This window comes from Hypomesus nipponensis, chromosome 19, assembly GCF_054491055.1.
Source record: "Hypomesus nipponensis isolate SF chromosome 19, ASM5449105v1, whole genome shotgun sequence".
Taxonomy (NCBI): domain Eukaryota; kingdom Metazoa; phylum Chordata; class Actinopteri; order Osmeriformes; family Osmeridae; genus Hypomesus; species Hypomesus nipponensis.
Window position 1 is genome coordinate 7,277,059 of NC_140379.1, and position 21,108 is coordinate 7,298,166.

The window sequence follows — 21,108 nt, forward strand, 5'->3', positions numbered from 1 at the left end:
AGACACTTTTTACTGTCTCCGAAATATTTTGTCCATTGCATACTGTTGTCTCAAATTCCCTTTACAATCCATTCCTGTTTCAATGAACCTTTTCCCGATAGAGGCAAAGGAAGTTGGGCCAGGTGAGACTCGTTCTTTGTGCGGTTTTAGACTGGGATGAATACAGACGTACTCTCTCGGGACTATTCTTTTTCAAACCCCGGCACCCCCTTGCTGAGTTGGTCGCAATCATTGTTTCGCTCCAGCATTAACCACATTCCAGAGAGCCGCAGCGCACCCAGTCTGCTTCCTCGCATTCCATCTCCTAGAACGAGTCCTCTGCCTGAAATTGTGTTTAATAGGAATTTTGACCACATCTATGAGCTTTTGCGTGCATGTAGCAAATTATTATAATTCTCTAGAATATTTGCCTCACTTGAAATTTGTACCTGACGATGTAAAAGAAATTTGGAGAAAACTAACAAGGGGAAATTCCTCCGCGTAGCGCGCCATTGACTGTAAAGACCTTTCAACTTAACAAAAACTGAAGTTGACAAACGTATCCTGTCGTTGAAACTTTGAGAAAGAGGTTTATATTTTAGAGAAGGAAAACTATGCACTGCGCAGAGATTTCCCACCACATTGGTCGTTTGGGAAATGAGCGACGCTTGTAAGCCAGCGTTTTGTTATGATTTCCATGTGAAATGCAATTACTGCTATCTCGTACTCGGTAGTTGGCTGGCTGAGTAGCCTAGTGCACACTCTCTGAACTTGTTTCTCACCCCTGGAGCAAAACATGGATCACTATGAGGAAGATTTGGGACTCCGGGCAAGTAAATTGATGGAGGATCTTTCTCTATATGGAGCATACAAAGATGGGATGTACAATGTAAGGAGGGACTTGGTCATAAACCCTGATTTAGATTTTTCGGTTCCAGCGATACCAGAGCAGAAAAGTAAGACAATGAATGGTAACTCTGCGCCGCACCAGCAGCTCCACACTGTTGAAAATTACATGTCTGGGAATAAAGTGTACAACGCGGCTCCCGTGCGCCCCGTGAATGGCAACCGAGCGATTCCGGATTTTTGTACCCCTCAAAGAGACAGCGTTTATAACGAGGACAGCTATTGCACCAAATCCGAAGTTGCTTTGCCGTGTTATAGCGGCGCGTCTGAGCGGCATAAGAGGTATTCCTTGGAAGTGCAGGGGCACAGGTACAGCACCGGTAGCGCATTCGACGGCGTTATTCTAAACAAACCTTTACCCATACCTGGCAACAGATGCAACAGTATCTGCGTAACGCCCAACCATGACGGTAGATACAGTGCAACCAGCCCTCGTTCGAGTTTAGCGTCTTCCCTGTCCTCTCAGGAGCAAAGCAAACATGCAAGCCCGAGGTCGAGCATCAGTAGTCCCCGCACGAGTTTGGTCGTGCCTGGACAAGACAAATACACAAGTCCCAGATCCAGTCTGGTACACTGCGAAGGGAGCAGTGTCCTGAGTCCCCGGTCCAGCTATGCAAGCACAGCCAGCGACACAAGTAAACATTCCAGCCCAAGGGCCAGTCTGAACAGCTATGACTGCTGTAGTAAGCCCAGCAGTAACCGCACAAGCGGCATTAGTATGGGATATGACCAAAGGCACATCAGTCCCAGGTCCAGTACGGCAAGCCAGTACTCCTGTACCACCAGTCCAAGATCTAGCTATTCTGATTCTCGATACATGCCTATGGGGAACCATGATCTTGATGGTACAGTATTGCATGGCATGCCAATGGCCAGTCCCCGGTCAAGCATCTGCAGCCAGGATGGCAGCGCAAGGCCAGGCATGACAACAAACTGTGTTGTTAGTCCCCGCTCCAGCATCTCAAGTCACAGTTCTAGAAGTTCTCGCAGCTCAAGGGGATCTATGAGCACCTATCCGGATCTCCAACTGCCCTCGCCTCGCTCCTCAATGCTCGGAACTAGTTTGCATGAGGACACACTTCTTCAAGATTTTGGAGAGGCAAATGGTGTACATAATCGAATCCATCTCCAAGCGCTCTCTGCCATGCCCGATTTCCAGCCCCAGCAGTCAGCCCAGCCAGGCATGAGTCCAGAGGTGACTGCCGGTTCCCCATCATCTTTCAGTTATGGGGTAACCTCAAAAAACTCAGCCTCAGGCCAGAGGTTTAAGCTACCTTACCAGGTGACCCCATGCAGAGAGAGTGGACCAAGCCAGGCAGAGAGGAGGCTGGAGGCCCTCACACTGGAGCTGGAGAAGGAGTTAGAGATGCACATGAAAAAAGAATACTTTGGTAAGTATAACTCCCCTAGAATACCAGTCAGCTTTGATCAAAAGTGTGTTGAGAGACAGGCCTACCCAATCACATATTGAACACATTTGACAAATATTCTAGTGAATAGGTGTGATTATTGGTAGTTATACAACTGTGTGGTTTTTATGACATTAATGACAATCAGCTTTTTAGGCTTCAGTGTTGAACTCCAGAAACTATTTAGCTAGCATAAACACATGGACAGAAAACGTTATGACATGAATAAGACTAGGCTAGGTCTTTTGTACTTGTCTTGTGTCTTGTTTAGCATTACACACATTGCAGTCTGGTGTGAGGGGTTATGAACTTGAACTTCAGTGGAGGCCATTGGTCCTCGAATGGGTTAGCAACCTCAACCCAAGCAAACTTTGGAAGTAAATTAGCAACTGAAAATCCACACAGGTGAATTCTAAATTACTTCTTAATTAGAAAACAGAGCTCGAATATGAATAAATCATACTCCTTTAAACTTAACTGGTGTGTTTGCTAATGAGTGTTGGGCTAACTGGAGCATCAACTGAGTGTGATCTGGCCTTCATTGTCCATACAGCCACTAGTACCCAGACCACTGATTGGTGCAAAGAGCTGGCCTGGTCACAGCAGTCCAGAAATTGTCCAATCAAATGGGGCTACTGTTGTCCAGAGTAGCCCATTTACTATTTCCTTTGGTATGTGTGTGTATGAGAGCTCCAACTTCCTGGTAGAACGGTGGGGTGAGCTCTACTTTCTTAAAATTGGACCACAGTCCCATTCAATAAACCACATGATCTCTTGATTTGTAATCAGCGTTTGTCTTTGGAAACCATAGTGCAATTGGATTGTGGTTACATTGTTAAAACACTGTTTTACTAGAGATATGTTGTTACTAGCCATGTTTCACGGCATGTTGTTACAGGCAATTCCATTGGTCACCCTGTAACCTATACGTTTGTAACATAGGTTATCTGATTTACAGTGTTTGTAATGCTTTTATGTCATTATCAATTATGTCTGTGTGTGACTGTTGATAAAAGTACTGAAAATACTCTTAATAGAGCTTTGTTACCTCATAGAGGTCTACTTGCATCTTCAACAAACCACATGTGTATAATGGCAACAACAAGTCCCTCTGTGGCCTTTGCAGGGAAATACTAATTTCTGACTTGGCAGAGCTAACGTTTACACAGCACTGAGTGCTGCTGAATGGAATCTTCTGTTCTGAGACAGCAGATCCCCTTCAGTGATTCAATGGTCTTGCTGAAAACGGGCTCAGCAGTCAACTTCTGGAAGGGACTTCTCTTGGACACTTCTGCCTGTCTCAGGCTGAGTTTCTACTTGACGCGTTCTGTTCGTCCTGCAATGTCTGAGGTGTGGGTGTTCCCCCAAGATCAGAGGGTTCTACTAAAGTCAACAACTTTCTCCCGGGAAATGCCATTAGAACATGCCCGCCTCTGAATGTGCAGCCAGACACAGGACTGTAGTCAGAGAACAGTGGTGCGATTCTGCCAGCCAGTAAGTTGGCTCAGAGTGGGCTGGGTTTATTGCAGAGGAGCAGGTGAGAGCAGAGAATGCAGACACAACCCCCCCTCCCCGCTTCCAAAACCAGAGCCAAGAAAGACGGCTCAGTTTCCGTGGCGACGGCGGAGAAATTGATGGCTGGGGCTTTGAGGCCTGTGCTGTCGCGCTGCGTGGTTCAGCCTGCAAGGCCCCTGTGTGGCCTCTGTTTGTTGTGGTGGCGAAGTAGCTGTGAATCAACAGCTGGCAGCAGCAACAGCATTGAAGGTCCTGAGCGGACCCGCCCCGCCCCCACCCCAGCTCCTCACGACCCCCCCCCCCCCCCACACACACACACACACCCCGCCCTGCCCCCACCCCCGCGTAGCCCTTCATTAACCAGCCGGTGGGGAGTCGGGCAGCACCAGACACTTGGCACACGATGTTGGCTGGCGGGCCAGACATGGCTGGTGGGGGTCAAGTCTGATCACCTGCTCAGAATAATAATGACAGTAGTCATACATACACATGCTGACATAGAGAGTAGAGTTTAAACCAGTCACCCTATATAGCAACCCATCATTAACTGGACACTGGATCGCATCTTCACATGCTATTATATAGTAGTGGCAACCTGGAATAAATGAACTAGTACAACAATGGTCTACAGTCTAAACAGGTTTACTGTTTTCAGACTTCCATAGTGCTCTTACCGTTCAAGGGAATGATCATGTATGTCTGTCCTCATGAGTGATGTCTGGGCTGTTTTTATGGCCTTCTGAGTTTTGAGTGATGTCGTTACAAGTGACCCTGGAGTAGTGAACAAACTGTCCCTGTGTGAAAATGTGTTGCTCCCAGCATGACGGAGGACAAATGACAATGATTTACAGCCTTGTCTCCACAAATAAGCCGTGTCTACAACATAGCGACTTAAGTTTAACAAGAGCATAGACCTGAACTATCTACATGTTACTTTGATTTTTTGCTTAATGGTCTACAACATTCTTGTATTGCCGTAGGTATGGGTGTCGCTCTGCTACAGATACCAAATACCAACTTCTTAACCTGAACCTAAAACCTTTTTCTCTTTTGTGTGAAGCACCATCACAGTCACATCAGTGACACATGGAAAACATGGCAAAGTGTAATGCAACAGTTTCTCCCCCCACCACCCTCACACCCTTTTCCCTTAAGTTTGCTAGTTATGGGTTTAAACAGTGTAGCAAAAGTAATAAGGAACTAAAATACAGACTTTTTTTCCTGGCTAGTTTTAATTAAGATTAAATGGCCTGCTAAGCTCCACAGCCCATTCTCATGTAAAAGACTAACCATTTAATTGTACCATGTACTTAGAGACTTCATTGGAACATTTAGGAACTAATCTAGAATCAACCATCTTACTATACCGTTTCCCCTTCTAAAAAGCACTTTCTCTCGATTATTTCATTTTTCCTTGCACGACAATCTTTCAATCTTCAGTAGTGTTGATGATGCGTAAGGTGGTTCACATTATGAAGTGCATGTGGTTCATTGTTTTGTTTACATTTTGTTAGCAAGCTCTAACCTAATTGTAGTGGAAATAAACTTTTTTAAGCACAGTGGGACTTTGTGTTGAGAGAAAAAACGGCACACCAAAATCTTTTTAATGTAAAAAATGTGCACATAACTGACTGAAATACTGTTGCTTTACTCCACTTTATTATCAACATACTCTTCTGCAATCAACTCAGTGTAGCCTAGCTATCTTGTAGGGAGATACTGTGGGGGTTTCAGGCAAGTGCATGCTGTTGGAATGCAGTAGAAGTGGATGGAGAAACTGAAGGAGACCTTGGTCTGGAGAATGCACAATAAACTGTGTGTGGGGGGCAGAGGTCAGGATAGTGACCTGCTTTAGATACCGGCAAGTGGTGGGAGTCCACAGAACCACACACACGCTCCAAAATGGTTATCACATTTTGTGGGGCACTTGACTAACTTCTGAGGGCATATAGATCCTTTACCTTGCTGCAAGCATAGTTAGCATACACTTCATGTAGCGGTGGGGATGGCAAAAGATAAACCCATTGCTTAGAAATGTACCAGATGCTACTGTAGCAAGGACATACAGGAACCCACTGCGCCTGAACTATGAAGTGGTCTAGGGAGTCAGGTGGCTGAGCAATTAAGAAATCGGGCTAGTAATCAGAAGGTTGCCGGTTTGATTTCCGGTCATGCAAAAATTACTTTGTGTCCTTGGGCAAGGCACTTCACGCTACTTGCCTCGGGGAGAATGTCCCTGTACTTAGTGTAAGTCGCTCTGGATAAGAGCGTCTGCTAAATGACTAAATGTAATGTAAAAATTGTCTAGGTTTGTAGACTGTGCAGATTGGTAACCTGCAGCAGTCTAATCACAGTCTAACTGCAGTCAGCTGAGAAATGATTAGAATCAATCTGCTTGCCAAATACTATTTGGTCCAAGACCGTCAGACAGAACTCTCCAAACTAGATTGGACCTATGTCTTGTTTTTCACTCTCTGATAGTAAGGTTGCCCTGTTTCCCAGTATTTCAGGGTTGCTCATTACAGGATGCAGGGTTAACAGCTGAGATATGGGATCAAGTTAGCTGGCACTTGTTTCTCATTTCCTTGCCAAAGGCTATCACAGGTATTTATTTTGGCTAAGCCCTCATAAAGATTAAGATGATTCATCATTTAGTTGTTATCGTAGGGAAGATAGCTCTTAGTTTCCCGGTCAGTTATCGTTTTTTAAACGCAGGAACAGTCAGGAGTTGTAGATTGCAATAGGGAAGGCCAATACTTGACTTTGATCCTACTGAACTTTACAGAGGCCATGTTTAAAGGAAAACCCATTTGCTAATAAAGTCCCTGTGCTTCACTTCCAGTGCCCTTTTGGTGTTTTCACAATGCCAAGAGAGTTATCATATTACAGCTATAATAATGAAACAGCTAACGCTATATATAGAATGTGTGGCTTTTTAATGAGTTCTACTTGTTTCATCTCTCTGAAATGGATTCTGAGTCTCAATGATTTGTCTGAGATGAGACTTTCTTCATCAGAGACATTGTGGGGGTGGGGGTTTGGGGGGCATTTGAGTCAGCCCCCTGTTGGGATGTTGTGTCCTGTAGGCGTGGTGACCCTGGACTCACCCCACCCAGGCTTTGACCCTGCACTCGCTATGGAATGTGACCCCGACGGAGGCCATCTTGTGCGTGAGAGCTTGGGGGATCATTAGTCTATGTCCACATACTCTCCAGTCATGGCCTTCCTTGCTTCTGTTCTTCCTTAAGGCTACAGAGGGAAGTTCCACTGAGGAACCAGACAGACTATAACCAGAGGTTTCCAGAATCCTGTGATCCTCAAGGCTCCACTCTTAGTGTTCTTCTACCACTTTCAGTCTTTTACAGTTCAGTTGTCGTTCCCAGGATCGAGTTCCACCACCTGGCCAACCCCCTGGTTTGCACTGGTCACCAGGTACCAACAGGTCAGGTGTGGGAGGGTAGTGTTTGACCCATGAGAAGAGAACACTGAGAGACTGGTTCTTCAACAAGTTCAGTCTTTAACAATTTTTTTGTTGTTGTTGTAAAAAACAAAAAAACTACTGGCTCACCTGTGTCTAACTAAATCATAAGATGGATGATAACTTGAATTTGTTACCTTTTTCAGGTATCTGTATCAAATGTGGGAAAGGTGTGTATGGAGCCAGCCAAGCCTGTCAGGCCATGGGGAACCTGTACCACACCAACTGCTTCACCTGCTGCTCCTGTGGTAAGTTGGCAGTGCTCTGTCATCATCACAGTTCCTCCCTATCTGTTGTGTCCTCTGAACACTTCAGTACCACTTCATTTCATGGGATAAACGTTGTAGGTGAGTTGTCAAATTCAGTGTAGAACATTAGAACATGTTGTTAGTGAACAGTTTTGAAATGAGTAAAGTTCTGAAGACTGGAGTGAAATCAACAGTCAACCTAAAGGATGTGGAGATCGGGTGTGTGCACTGCCACTTGTCACCTGACTCCAACACTCCTCTCGTGTTTCGAAGGGAAACGAGGGAGATGATTGAGTGTTTGGAGCAGCTTGGCCTTCATTCATGTCCGATGTAGGCTACATAGATACCGATCCCTTATCATTTACATGTATTTCAATCCACATAAACACACTTATTGTATGGATGAAGAATAAGGTACAGTGTCTTTAGTCCCAACGTCTTTCAATACTGTTCTCTGACCTCATAAACATTTCCTTCCTCAAGTTTAAATTGTACAGAAGGGCTGTGATGTGTATTATTTCAAGAAAATAACACTGTGGATTTAATCTCAGTTTGGCACATTAATCCATAGTAAGTGAATACGTTTTCCTCTGCTAGTTCTTTTGTTACCATCTCAGTTTTGTTCTCAGTGAACGAAGGCTCTACTGGCCATCTTGACTATTAAAATGTCTTGATAGTTTATCTGTAACATAAACTCTGTGATGTATTATCTGGTCGTCTTGTGAATGTTTGCCTTTAAGCAGAGTGTTTTGAAGGCCAATGAGAGGTTTAGTTTGAAAGTGCCTGCGGATGTCATAACACTATCCAGTGATTTATAAGGACTTTACGCTTTTCAGGGCTTGTTTGTTTGTTTGTTTCAAATAGCGGACTAGATTGTGCCAAACTTACGGTTGTGTGAGAGTCAGGCCTGACCAGTGAGGGACAGACGGGGAGACTTTGCTGAGACATTGCTCGCTGGTCGCCTTGGGCTTTGTTTAACCATGCATAATTGAGCCCTCCTCTTGGCTTACTCCCATGGTTGCACCCTTTTTTCATGAAATGGCCAGGAATGCAAACTACCCCCCTCCACTTCAGCCAGCCAGCCTTCCCTCGAGGACCTCAATCAGACAGTCACAAAGTGTACCAGGCCTGAATATCTGAGGGGCGGGGGGGGGGGGGGGGGGGGAAGGAGGCCTGGCATGGGCTATAAGCAAACAACACACAGACCCATGCACATGCACGTACACATGCACACACACACTCAAGCATGCCTGTTTCCCTTAACGTCACAGCCTCGTAGTTGTAAGTCGCACCTGGCCAGCCAGCCAGCCAGCCAACCGGTCAGTCAGCCTGTTGTTTTTGTCCGGTATTTAAACCAAGCCCAGACGGGATCTCACCCACATGTCTTTGCTCTGCCAGCTCGTGCCTGTAATATGGGTCATAGCTGATGAATCAGTATGTTTCTGTAATACTACCTGCCTCTCCAAGCTCACCAGACACTCTAGAGTACAGCCGTAGGCCTCACATTTGTGGAGCCTGTTTATGATGCATGGGCTCGTCTCGCCACCTGCACTTGGCACACAGGGTGCGCCCAAAGTGTGAAGAAACATCCCACTTCAAAGTGTGAGGTGTGGAACTGACCTTATGTCTGGTGATGTAGCTTTGTGGTTCACCTGAACTTCCCCAATGGAAGACAGTGCACATTGTGAGGCCGCTTTTGTAGAAGAACAACAGATGACTTCTCCTCTGTCCTTATTTAAATCAAATGTTATTGGTGTAGCCCGTTTTACAAGCACTGGCACAGAGGTCTTCAAATACTCATAAGAACTGAACCAAAACCAACTTAAACCCTCAACCTCATTGGCTGTTTGTCTTGAGTAACACGTGGGTGTGTCAAGGTGTGAAAGCATCATCCATGAGAGAGCACCATAACTTGGAGACATATTAATGCCTGGGAGACTTTGGGGGTTTCCTATGTATGAGGTGTCTGTGATTCTCTCAAAGCCACATTGTGGTAAATAACGGGTTCCTAGTTCTCCCACCTGGAGACTGCCAGAGCCACAGCTCAATCTGCAGGCCTGCACATGCTGTCCCAGGACACAACAAACCCCAGTCTAAAGTTCCCCTCATTTGGGTGACTCACCCCCTTCAGCATCCATCCTTCCCTGCCTACCCCCAGCACTGAGCTGAACAGACCCCTGTGACCCTCCCTTCTTCCCTCCCTCTCTGCCCTCCCTCCCTCTCTGCCCTCCCTCCCCCTCTTATCCTCAGCACACAGCCTGCAGGTGATAAAGGCCTACTTGTTCGGAGACGAGAGAGTGGGAGGAGAGGGAGCCACTGGGGGAGGAGAGGGGAGAAGGTGTGTGGGTGTGGAACCTGAGAAATGTTTTCGTTCGGCATCCAGAAATCGGTTTACAATGAACATAATGGATGCTGCGTGGACATTTGAATTTAGAATATGTTAAATTGTACTCTGCTTGGGTATAATTTAATTGTGGATTCAGAACATGTTGTTGTTGAATCCCCCCTCATCTCTCTTTAATTTACTTTTCGTTTATTCAAAGCAGGCTAATAATGTATTCTTTAGCAGATGCTGTTATCCAAAGCAACATACAGGGGTGGATCTGAGCTTGTGACCTCTTGATATGCAGTTGAATGCTCTTCCACTGAGCTTATTGTGCCTAAGGCCAGCGATCATATTGTTAAAAAACAAGAGTAGTTGCAAAAGGATTTTATAAAAATTCTGTCTGGACTTTCATTGTCTGCTAATGGCAGAATGTTCGCAGTCAAGTCATCCTACAGAGAACAATGAGTCTCTCTAACCAGTAAGACATATCTGTCTGCACCTCAGAGTGTGATCACATCACTGGAACCAGGCTACACATCACTGGAACCAGGCTACACATCACTGGAACCAGGCTACACATCACTGGAACCAGGCTACACATCACTGGAACCAGGCTACACATCACTGGAACCAGGCTACACATCACTGGAACCAGGCTACTCATCACTGGAACCAGGCTACACATCACTGGAACCAGGCTACACATCACTGGAACCAGGCTACTCATCACTGGAACCAGGCTACACATCACTGGAACCAGGCTACTCATCACTGGAACCAGGCTACACATCACTGGAACCAGGCTACACATCACTGGAACCAGGCTACTCATCACTGGAACCAGGCTACTCATCACTGGAACCAGGCTACACATCACTGGAACCAGGCTACACATCACTGGAACCAGGCCACACATCACTGGAACCAGGCTACACATCACTGGAACCAGGCTACACATCACTGGAACAGACATGGGGCCGGGTATTGTCCCCCTTATGCTCTGTCTTCTGATGAGTATTCCCCAAATCATAATCACTCTCTTGTTGGTTTAGAGACTACTAAATGACCGAAGGGTGGCATCACTGGATCTCTTTAAGGTGAAGTCACACTAGTCCTGGCTCCCATGTGGGTTTGAGAGATGACCCAGTTGTAGTGATATTTTCAGATGCCAGGGCAGGACCTCTGGACTGATGGTGCTTTCACAGACCCTCCATGCTGCAAGGTGGGACAGTGATTTTAGTACCTTGAACATGCTATTAGATTGTTGTTGTCTCTGTACGATAACACACAGCATGTACATTGATAACCGTTGAAGGGGTCAAGAATTACACATTATTTCAAGATCTGCGCCTCTGGGCATGTCCGTGAAACGGAACCTCCATGAAACAGTTGAGTCATGGGAAACAGGGTCCGTACCAGCAAAGTATACAGGGGGCGGAGGGGGTTTGGGGAAGGGGGGGATCTCAAGTGTAAAATCCCAATCAGAGAGATTTGGTTCCTGGACTCCATGGAAAATGCCTCATGTCCCACAGTGCTCAGGGTCTGTGAGCTGAGGAGGGGGTGGAGACCTGTGCACCCCTCTCTTGTGACAAAGGATAGAGGGAGAGGGGGAGTCCTCCCCCTCCCCCTCTCCATGAGGGAGGGAGGGAGGAAGGGTGGTTGAATGGGACCAGCCAGTGACCTCAGCCAGAAAGAATGTCCCCGTTTGCTCATGCGGCCCGCTCCCCTCGGCAGCAGCATCACAGTCAGCGGACAGAGGCTTTGTACTCACCTCCCTCTACAGAGCACAGGCTGCAGACAGAGGCTTTGTACTCACCTCCCTCTACAGAGCACAGGCTGCAGACAGAGGCTTTGTACTCACCTCCCTCTACAGAGCACAGGCTGCAGACAGAGGCTTTGTACTCACCTCCCTCTACAGAGCACAGGCTGCAGACAGAGGCTTTGTACTCACCTCCCTCTACAGAGCACAGGCTGCAGACAGAGGCTTTGTACTCACCTCCCTCTACAGAGCACAGGCTGCAGACAGAGGCTTTGTACTCACCTCCCTCTACAGAGCACAGGCTGCGGACAGAGGCTTTGTACTCACCTCCCTCTACAGAGCACAGGCTGCAGACAGAGGCTTTGTACTCACCTCCCTCTACAGAGCACAGGCTGCGGACAGAGGCTTTGTACTCACCTCCCTCTACAGAGCACAGGCTGCGGACAGAGGCTTTGTACTCACCTCCCTCTACAGAGCACAGGCTGCAGACAGAGGCTTTGTACTCACCTCCCTCTACAGAGCACAGGCTGCAGACAGAGGCTTTGTACTCACCTCCCTCTACAGAGCACAGGCTGCAGACAGAGGCTTTGTACTCACCTCCCTCTACAGAGCACAGGCTGCAGACAGAGGCTTTGTACTCACCTCCCTCTACAGAGCACAGGCTGCAGACAGAGGCTTTGTACTCACCTCCCTCTACAGAGCACAGGCTGCAGACAGAGGCTTTGTACTCACCTCCCTCTACAGAGCACAGGCTGCAGACAGAGGCTTTGCACTCACCTCCCTCTTCAGAGCACAGGCTGCAGACAGAGGCTTTGTACTCACCTCCCTCTTCAGAGCACAGGCTGCAGACAGAGGCTTTGTACTCACCTCCCTCTTCAGAGCACAGGCTGCAGACAGAGGCTTTGCACTCACCTCCCTCTTCAGAGCACAGGCTGCAGACAGAGGCTTTGTACTCACCTCCCTCTTCAGAGCACAGGCCGCAGACCGACACACACAGACGTCCCCCACCGCATGGACTATGTCCATCCCAACCCGAAATGGTTTTAAATGCTTTTAGTGACTTAAAAAAAAAACACTGAGTGAGATGATCTCGAAGAGGATGGAGTATTTGTCCTTCTTCATCCCTCCTCCATCCTCCAAATGCCACTGTGTGTCTGTTTAAAAAGGCTCACCTATTGTTCCACGGCATTCTTTCCCGACAACCGATAGTTAAGTGGGAGTTAACGTTTCGCTATCTCCCAGCTTTGTGACACTGTGTGTGTGGTTGTGCGTGCGTGTGAAATACAGCAATTGCATACATTTGGGTGCAGAATAGGGGGAAATGTCTTTCCCATGCCGGGCCACCCCATAAAATCAATGGCAGCTCAAGACGGCAATTAAACGAGACTAATCCCACAGATTTATGAGCTGCATGTGCTTCGTCTGCCAGGCTGTAGGGTGAAGTCATCGCTCCCCGCCAGAAACAAACGGCTGCCATTTACTCCATCTGAATGGGCGTGCTTTTAAGGCAGGCAGGCAGGCAGGCATCGCAGGGGGTGCCGAAGGCCAGCTCCCACAGAAGAAAGAAGGCCACATCTCTGTGGGGTCTGGTTTAGACCTGGTTTAAACCTGGAGCCAACCAGCTGAATGACGCCCCATCTCCATGTGGCAGAGCCGGGAACCTCAAAGCGCTGACTTTTGGGGGAAGACCTGTTAGCTGTGGAGCTCCCTGTATCAAACATAGAGAGAGCCTCTCCAGGGGTTTATTGTTGGACTGTGTGTGTGTGTGTGTGTGTGTGCGCACAATGAAAGGGGAGCCCTCTGGGGTTTTGAGTAGGGAGTGAGTGGTTGTAGTTTGTACAGCAGATTGTGGTTGCAGTATTGATTGTTGTGGCTGGCTGGCTGATTGGCTGGGGTCTTGTGGAAATCAATGCCCAGAGGACTGGCCCAGTTTTGCCAGCTGAGTGGATGGTGTCACCCACCCAAGCAACCATCTGATGCAGCTACGTCCTTCTGTTGTAGCCCCAATGGAACAGATTGATGGAGCCCGTATGAATGGAATATTTTCTTATTGATTATTCTGATATACAGATAAACATTTTCAACTTTATATGGAACCGTTTCTTAATGTTGTGTATTTTGTGTTTCAAGGTTGTTCCACAAAATGTCAAACATCTTCAGTCTGTACTGCTGTTGTGTTGCTTTTGTGTGCGTATAACTAGGGGAGGTCCATGAGTGTATCCATAAGGACGTGTTTTGTCAACTCTGCTTTTTTCTCAGGGAGGAGACTGCGAGGAAAAGCTTTCTACAACGTCAATGGCAAGGTCTACTGTGAAGAGGACTTCTTGGTGGGTGTAGTTTGCCTGCCTGTGTGTGTGTGTGTGCGTGTGTGTGTGTGTCCAGCTCTGTAATGGGAAGAGCTCCTAAGAGGCAGCAGAGAAGTGCTCCATGTCCCTGGCTCTTTCAACCCTCTCAGGAGGGGAAGGGGGGAACATTCTAGAACCCTCCAGGGAAAGCAGACCTTGTAGCGCCGCAATTAAAGTGATGCACCACCCCACCATTTCCCACTAATTTCCCCCTAATTTCCCAAAGGAGCACACAGTTAGCCCACTGCTCTTCATTTAGAGGAGGAAGAGGGTGTTGGGGCAGCTGCAAGTCTCAAACTCAGGGTCTGTCTGCTTCGGGTCACCCCCAAGGAGAAACATTCACCGCCGCTCCTCTCAATTGGTCAGAATTTAATTATGGACTGTCTCTGGCCTGCATTCTTTACAGTCATTCTATTGTTTTCTGAAATATGAATAATTGTCTCCTCATACGGGCAGCATGAGCCAATAGGAAGCAGGTACTATAGATCCAGAGATGGTCCAAGGGGCCAGGTGGTGGACATGACAAGGCATTTCCTTCTCCTCCTCCTCCTCCTCCTTCTTTTCCAGCGTGTCCAAGTGGTCACCATCTCTACCGTGTAACCAAGGGGGGAGGATTGGAGGCTGGCAGATGGTATGTCTGAGGAGGGGGTGGGGGGGTAGCCTGCTGGACTCGCACCACCCACCTACACCTGCTGCTCTAAGTCCCCCTCTTAACACTGTCATCAGGTCACGACCCCGAGGGCATATGCTCTGCAGATGGTTACCCTGCTCTGAGGCTGTGGCTTAGAGAGGACACAGACAGCGTTAGAAACAAAAGGAGGGAGAGAGACACCAACAAATATACAGACAGACAATGACCGAGGCATGCAGACGGGCAGACAGCGACCCAGAGACTCGCCATGAGACAAACAGGAGAGGATTTGGGCATCCATCACCTCAGAGCAACACACTCACAGAAGCTCGGTTGAGCTCTTATGTCTGTGGAGGACACCAGTTTCAACTTCAGAGGAGACAAAAGAACAACCACAGATTCCGATCCACGACATAAAGAGCGCAGCAGCTCCACCTATAGATGGGTAGTGTTAAGAGAGAGAAAGAGGGAGGACAAAAATGGAAGCGTGAATATTGAATGCACCTGGATTGTTGTGCATTGAAACATTGACTGTGCCGTCTGTGGTCCCAGGCAGAGTTTGGAGTTTCCAGACATGTCCCAATTATGTGATACTGCCACCTTTCTCCCCTTGGCGGTGTTAGAATGTCAATAGTGGGCGCAAAGCTATCCGTGTTTGACACGTCCATTCCCGTTTCTTTTTCTCCCACAGTACTCTGGTTTTCAGCAGACGGCTGAGAAGTGCTTTGTGTGTGGCCACCTCATCATGGAGATGGTAAGCGTTGGTTCCTCGCCGACGGGCCTCCTCAATAAGAGCTGGTGTGTCACCAGCACACCACGAAGTGGCTTTCATCGTGTCTGTGTGTGTGACTGTGTAGATCCTCCAGGCGCTGGGCAAGTCCTACCACCCAGGCTGCTTCCGCTGTGTGGTGTGTAAGGAGGGCCTGGACGGCGTTCCCTTCACCGTGGATGTGGAGAACAACATCTACTGTGTGAAGGACTACCACACGTAAGCGCCACACGCACGCCGTCTTTCTTTTTTTACTTCCGTGTTCTTGAAAGAAGTAGACCATCCTAGTAGCGGTAGTTCTGCCAAGTACTGTGTACGTATTGTACAATAGAGTGGCAGGATACATGAAAGTATTTTCCTCAAGGTTGTCCCTGTTTTGCCACACAGGGTGTTTGCCCCCAAGTGTGCCTCCTGCAACCAACCTATCCTCCCAGCCCAGGTAATGAGCCATGACATCCCTTTGTCTATCTGACTGACTGTCTGACTGACTTGTCTATCTGACTGTCTGTCTGTCTGTCTGACTTGTTTATCTGTCTGTCTGTCTGTCTGACTGACTGACTGACTGACTTTGTTTCTGTGTGTGTCCTAACAGGGCTCCGAGGAGACCATCCGGGTTGTGTCCATGGACAAGGACTATCACGTGGAGTGCTACCACTGCGAGGTGAGGCACCACTTCACCCGAGGACTGTGTGTGTCTGAATCTGTGTCAGTGTATTTTATCTCAGTGTGTGTGTGTGTGTGTATCCGGTGTAAGTGCAAGCGCCGGCACCTGTGTGGTGACTCATTGACCAGGTTCACTCCCATGTTGAGCCGTGGCTCAGCACTGAGCTCAGCTGGGGGGCTGCTGTTGTTCTTTAACCTGTCGCCTTACATTGAACGGTTTCCCTGCAAAGCAGAAATAACATTGCCACACTGTCACCCAATGGCATTAACAAGGCATTTAAATTATGCCTTGATACCTGTGTATACAGTAGTATTCCTGTAAATGAGGAAAGCAAAGTGCCAGAAACTGGTTAACTGGTTTACCTATTTAATCGAAGCACATTCCATTCCATGCCTGCCTTATATTGTCCTCTAGCTAATTGATAAAGGAATTATGAAAGCAGACAGTAATGATTCTGAGAATGCTCATGGCTGAATGGTTAGCAGGAACAAGGGACAACACAGTTAGGTGGAGGATGGGGAGACACCTGACAGGATACTGTCTGAACAAGTGCACTACCGAGGGACCAATCAGTGGCCACATGTTCAGAAATTTGAAAAGAAGAATAAAAACACAAACAAATTCAGATCAAAGATTTCTATGTGTTGCAGTAAACTTTGCTCAGGTTTGACACATTGTATGGTACGGAAAAGTCAGACCCAGACTTAATATTACACCATCCACACACATTAGAGATTGTCATCATGGTAAATGTGCCTCTGTGAGCCCATGTTAAATATTGAATCTGTGTATGTGCTGTGTCAGGACTGCGGCCTGCAGCTGAATGATGAGGAGGGCCACCGCTGTTACCCCCTGGAAGGCCACCTGCTCTGCCACTGCTGCCACATCCAGAGGCTCAAGGCCCAGGGCCCCTCCTCCCACCCGCCCCCCAGCTACCCCCTGCATGTCACCGAGCTGTGAGGGACCGCAGGAAGCCAGGGACAAGCACACCTGAGCTGAACGAAGGGAGACCCGCCCCATGGAATCTTCACCGGTTGCACATCCCCCAGTCCCCATGGCTGTCTCTCTGGCCTGTCCCCCTCGCCCTCCCTCCCCAGCGGAGGGGAGGTGGGAGAATATGGACCTCATCCATGACATCTCCCACTGCAGCCCCAGCAGCACGGGGCTGGGGTGGGAACGAGTCCATTGCTCTTCTAGCATCTGTTTTTTTTTTTTTTTTTTTCTTTTTTTTTTTTTGGCCTACGAACCCTGAGGCTCCCGGCCCACCCGGAGGCCCCAGGTGACGTCACAGCCCTGACCCCTGCACATGTATCAAAGAGAGGGGGATGAGTCGGAGGGAGGGGGCCGCTCTCTTCTTTTTCCTCTCTCTCTCTCTCTCTCTCTCTCTCTCTCTCTCTCTCTCTCTCTCTCTCTCTCTCTCTCTCTCTCCCTCCCTCCCTCTCCTTGTTCTTCTCCACCATTTAGATTCATTCCATTGTGCTGAGGGAAGCAGTGTGCTACGTTGTGTTGACCACTCCTGTGTCACAGAGAACACTGTGCACGGTGGTTTACCAGCAGGCCGGGTAAGCAGGCCCATACATTCCAGCTGGCTGGCAGTGCCTAGGGTGGGCATGCTGTGCCTTCAGAGTGGAGCCTCAAAGAGGAGCTGGCCCCGACCCCCCCCCTCCCCCAGCACAGTTCCTCTTGGCTATGCAAGGGTATCCAGCACCATTCCCTAACTGTGGAACTCTTACTCCCCTCTCTCTCTGTCCGTGCGCCTTCCCAGACCCCCCGCTGTTCCAGAGCTTTCGCCTCCTGGGAGTACCAAACGGCGGGGACATTGGAACCACACACTTGCCATTACCGGGCAGAGTGCCGACACTCATTCCACTTAGCAGTCTTAGACGTGACCTTCAGAGATTCACAAACAGTGTCTTAATGACTTATTATATCACAAGAGAGTTAGATGCACATAGATCCTCTTATGTATGAATATATATTTTGCAGGCATTTTCCACATAAAAACCTAGACGTAGTCTCTTTTTGTCATTGCTGTGTTCATATCGATCAGAATTGGAGGCAAAATGAGCTGTAACAGTCTTAGGTCTCTGAAGTGTATTGTCTGTCGCACCATTTGGTCTCGAGGCCACAGGCCTCAGAGGCCTCTGGGTGGTCAGAGGCTCATGTAGACCCACACTGTTGTCACACTGTGGCTCTTTTCATTTTTCCAGACACTGGTTTTGTCTCATGTGTCTTCACTGTTAATACAGTGTGTGAAGAGCCTCTAACATTTCCTCTTGCCTTAAGACAGAACATGTGTTTTGTGTTTGTGTGTGCCCTGTACTGGTCCTTTAGATTGTCCGGACTGTTGTGGGAGGAGGTCCCTGAAAACCCGGAGTTGCTGGTCCCACCCGCGTCTCTAGGGAGCCCCCCCCCCCCCGTTCTTTCTTATTGCTGGATATGCTGATGTGTGTATGTGTGTTTGTGTGTGAGAAAGAGTATATGTGTGAGTGTGTAAGAGCGTTGATTTGTGTGTCTGTTGGTGACTGTTTGTGTGTGTGTCTACGCCAGTGGCTGGCCATGGTACAAGCACCTCCTAAGTAGGCAGGGCAGCTTACAGGAACAGCCACCATCAAACTCCACAAACCGACCCATACTATATATTTTCCTTTCTCTAGCTTTCTGTCTCTTTCTCTCCTTTCTCTCTTCTCCCTCCCTCATCTCTCTCTCTCCCTCTCTCCCTTTCTTTTTCTCTGTCTCCAACTATGTGCGTGGGCTTGTCTTGTCTACTCCCAGTCCACCTCAGTCACCTCCACTACTACTGAATCTGTCAGACGGGGGCTGAACCAGAGATTAAAGAGAATGAGGGGCCCATACAGGCATAACAGGCTTTTCTGATGTAACCCTCAATGAGATTCCTTTGAATGTAATTATTAGTGTTCGGTGTGTTTGGCAAGCTGTATTTTTGTTTCTCTGCTCCCATTTGTACATTTGCAAAGACAAACAAAATGCTGTTTTTGCTTGGATGTTCCATTCGATGGTAGATGAACTGAATCTCAGCTTAGTATGAGATTCCTAGTCAAGGAATGTGTATTTTACTTGAAGACTGAGGCAATGGCATTTTCTGAACTGTAGTTTGTAATAGCACAATAAGACCCACAGTATGAATCTCAAATCATGTTCATCAAGGCAGAATTTTCTTTCTTGACAAGAGTTTGTCCCTTTTAAGGATGTCTTAATACACCTCTTTTTAAAAATACTACTTCAGTTCCATTTCTGTTGCATAGCACAAAGCTAGTTTCCCTGTACATAAAGAGGCTAGTTTCTGTTTCATTGTCTGAGATCACTACGAGTGAGAGCCTCTCTCTCTGTCTTGACAACTGTCACACCACTTGTGTATCGCTAAGCGTTTGATTACCTAGATGGTTCATAAAAAGGAAACTAGATTTATTTATCTAAACATGAAAAGTCTAAAGTTATTTAATGTATTAAAAAATCGGGACGTATCATTTAACTGTAGATGATATAATCTGCTTTTTCAATAAAGTGGTTTTGTAGCTAACTTACACCAAGTGATGTTGTCTTTTTTGTTGTATGTGATTAACACATAGGGAGTAGTTAATTAAGGAAGGCTAACCCCTCTCTCTGCTAAATAAATCACACTGCTAAAATGTAGGACAATATGGACACAACTTGGGAACCTTAAGGACAAGTGCTTTTCACAGGCCATGTTCCCAGTGGACATTGGGATGGTTGTGTTTCAGCCTGGGATGAAACTGTCCCAGAATGCAGTGCGGACGTCCTGTTAACTACCATCTCTTCCTGCTACTTCAGATGTTTGGACCAGAGGCAGATGCTATCTCTACATTATAGATGTGTATAATTATATCCAGGCACGCAGGTCTCCAGTGAGTCTCCAGTGAGAAAAACAACCAATCGCTCTGTCCTGATGCCCAAATAGACCTGACCCTGATGCCCACATGCCTGATGGAGTCCCAGTGGGGTTGCCCTGACTGAGCCTCCAAACAAACATCCTTAAACTGGATTATTACATTAATGCTCCTCATAATCTCTAAAGTGTTAATCTCCTTGTCTTAATACACGCAATCTAATGTACACAATCCAAAACTTTTATATTGGTGCCCTCTATTAAAATGGTGCATTGTTAAAATGTATTCATCATAGGTACTTATTTGCCTAGTGTGTTGGAAAGCAGAAGGAATAATATATTTGTGTTTAATCAGTGGTTGCAGACACTGACCTCACATAGATTGAGTACATTGTTGTCAGGGTAGAAAACGACATAGAGTTACCTTAATTGTTGCGAGCTGTCCTGTTTCCAAGAATAGGTCAAATGACATAACTTTTTTCAGATGCATTTTAACAAGCTAAACTAGGTTTTGTGAGTAGAGAAAAAATTGACTTTGACGTTTGGCTCCTTTTTACGATAGTTAGTCATCAGCAGAAACAGGAAATGGCACTGCAGGTATTGTTATTCTGTCACAGAGATACTGTCATCCTCTTTTGCAATGATAGAGGTGAGTGAGTGAGTGGGTGTCACTGGTAAATATATAATTACAGTAGAACCAGTCATGACTCATGAGCTCAGCTACAGACTACGGAGAAATAAATGCCAAGCTGTTATCCAGTCTTCCAAAAACATACCTTATCATACAGTGCAGCAATCAGCAACCTTGTTGTATTATAATTTACTAACAGTGACATGCTGAGGTTAGAATGAGCATAGATAGAAACGGTTGTGCATGCGTGGGAGTTAGCACTGCATGTCCTTGACTGAGCATTCCTAACAGTCATGTTCAGTGTGAGGAGAACACCGGTGTTGGTTGACAGTTCCAAGAGTTTGGGGCACAAAGCGCCCTTTATGTGTGCGAGGCTACCACCCTGTGACTCAGGAAGCTGTGTGTATGTGAGTGCAGGCTGCCAGGCCCCAGGGACCCACTAGGAGGTGAGCTCTGTTTTATCACACAAAGGAAACTGCTTCCATCCAGAACATTGAGAACCCTGCAGCACAAGGAACTAGAAGCTCAAATGTACGCTCGTTCCAGGATTACCTCATGACCAACAGGATCATTGTTTGTG

At 47.3% G+C, this 21,108-nt stretch overlaps 1 protein-coding gene across 1 annotated transcript; it reads left to right on the plus strand.

The window, feature by feature from the left end:
* Window positions 1-442: 442 nt before the first annotated feature.
* On the plus strand, window positions 443-19,570 carry wtip (WT1 interacting protein). Its single transcript, XM_084682794.1, has 8 exons — window positions 443-2,276; window positions 7,434-7,535; window positions 13,880-13,947; window positions 15,288-15,350; window positions 15,454-15,584; window positions 15,753-15,804; window positions 15,958-16,026; window positions 16,834-19,570. Exons 1-8 carry the CDS (start codon window positions 776-778, stop codon window positions 16,987-16,989), a joined length of 2,142 nt encoding a protein of 713 aa, XP_084538920.1. The 5' UTR covers window positions 443-775; the 3' UTR covers window positions 16,990-19,570.
* The last annotated feature ends 1,538 nt before the right edge of the window (window positions 19,571-21,108 follow it).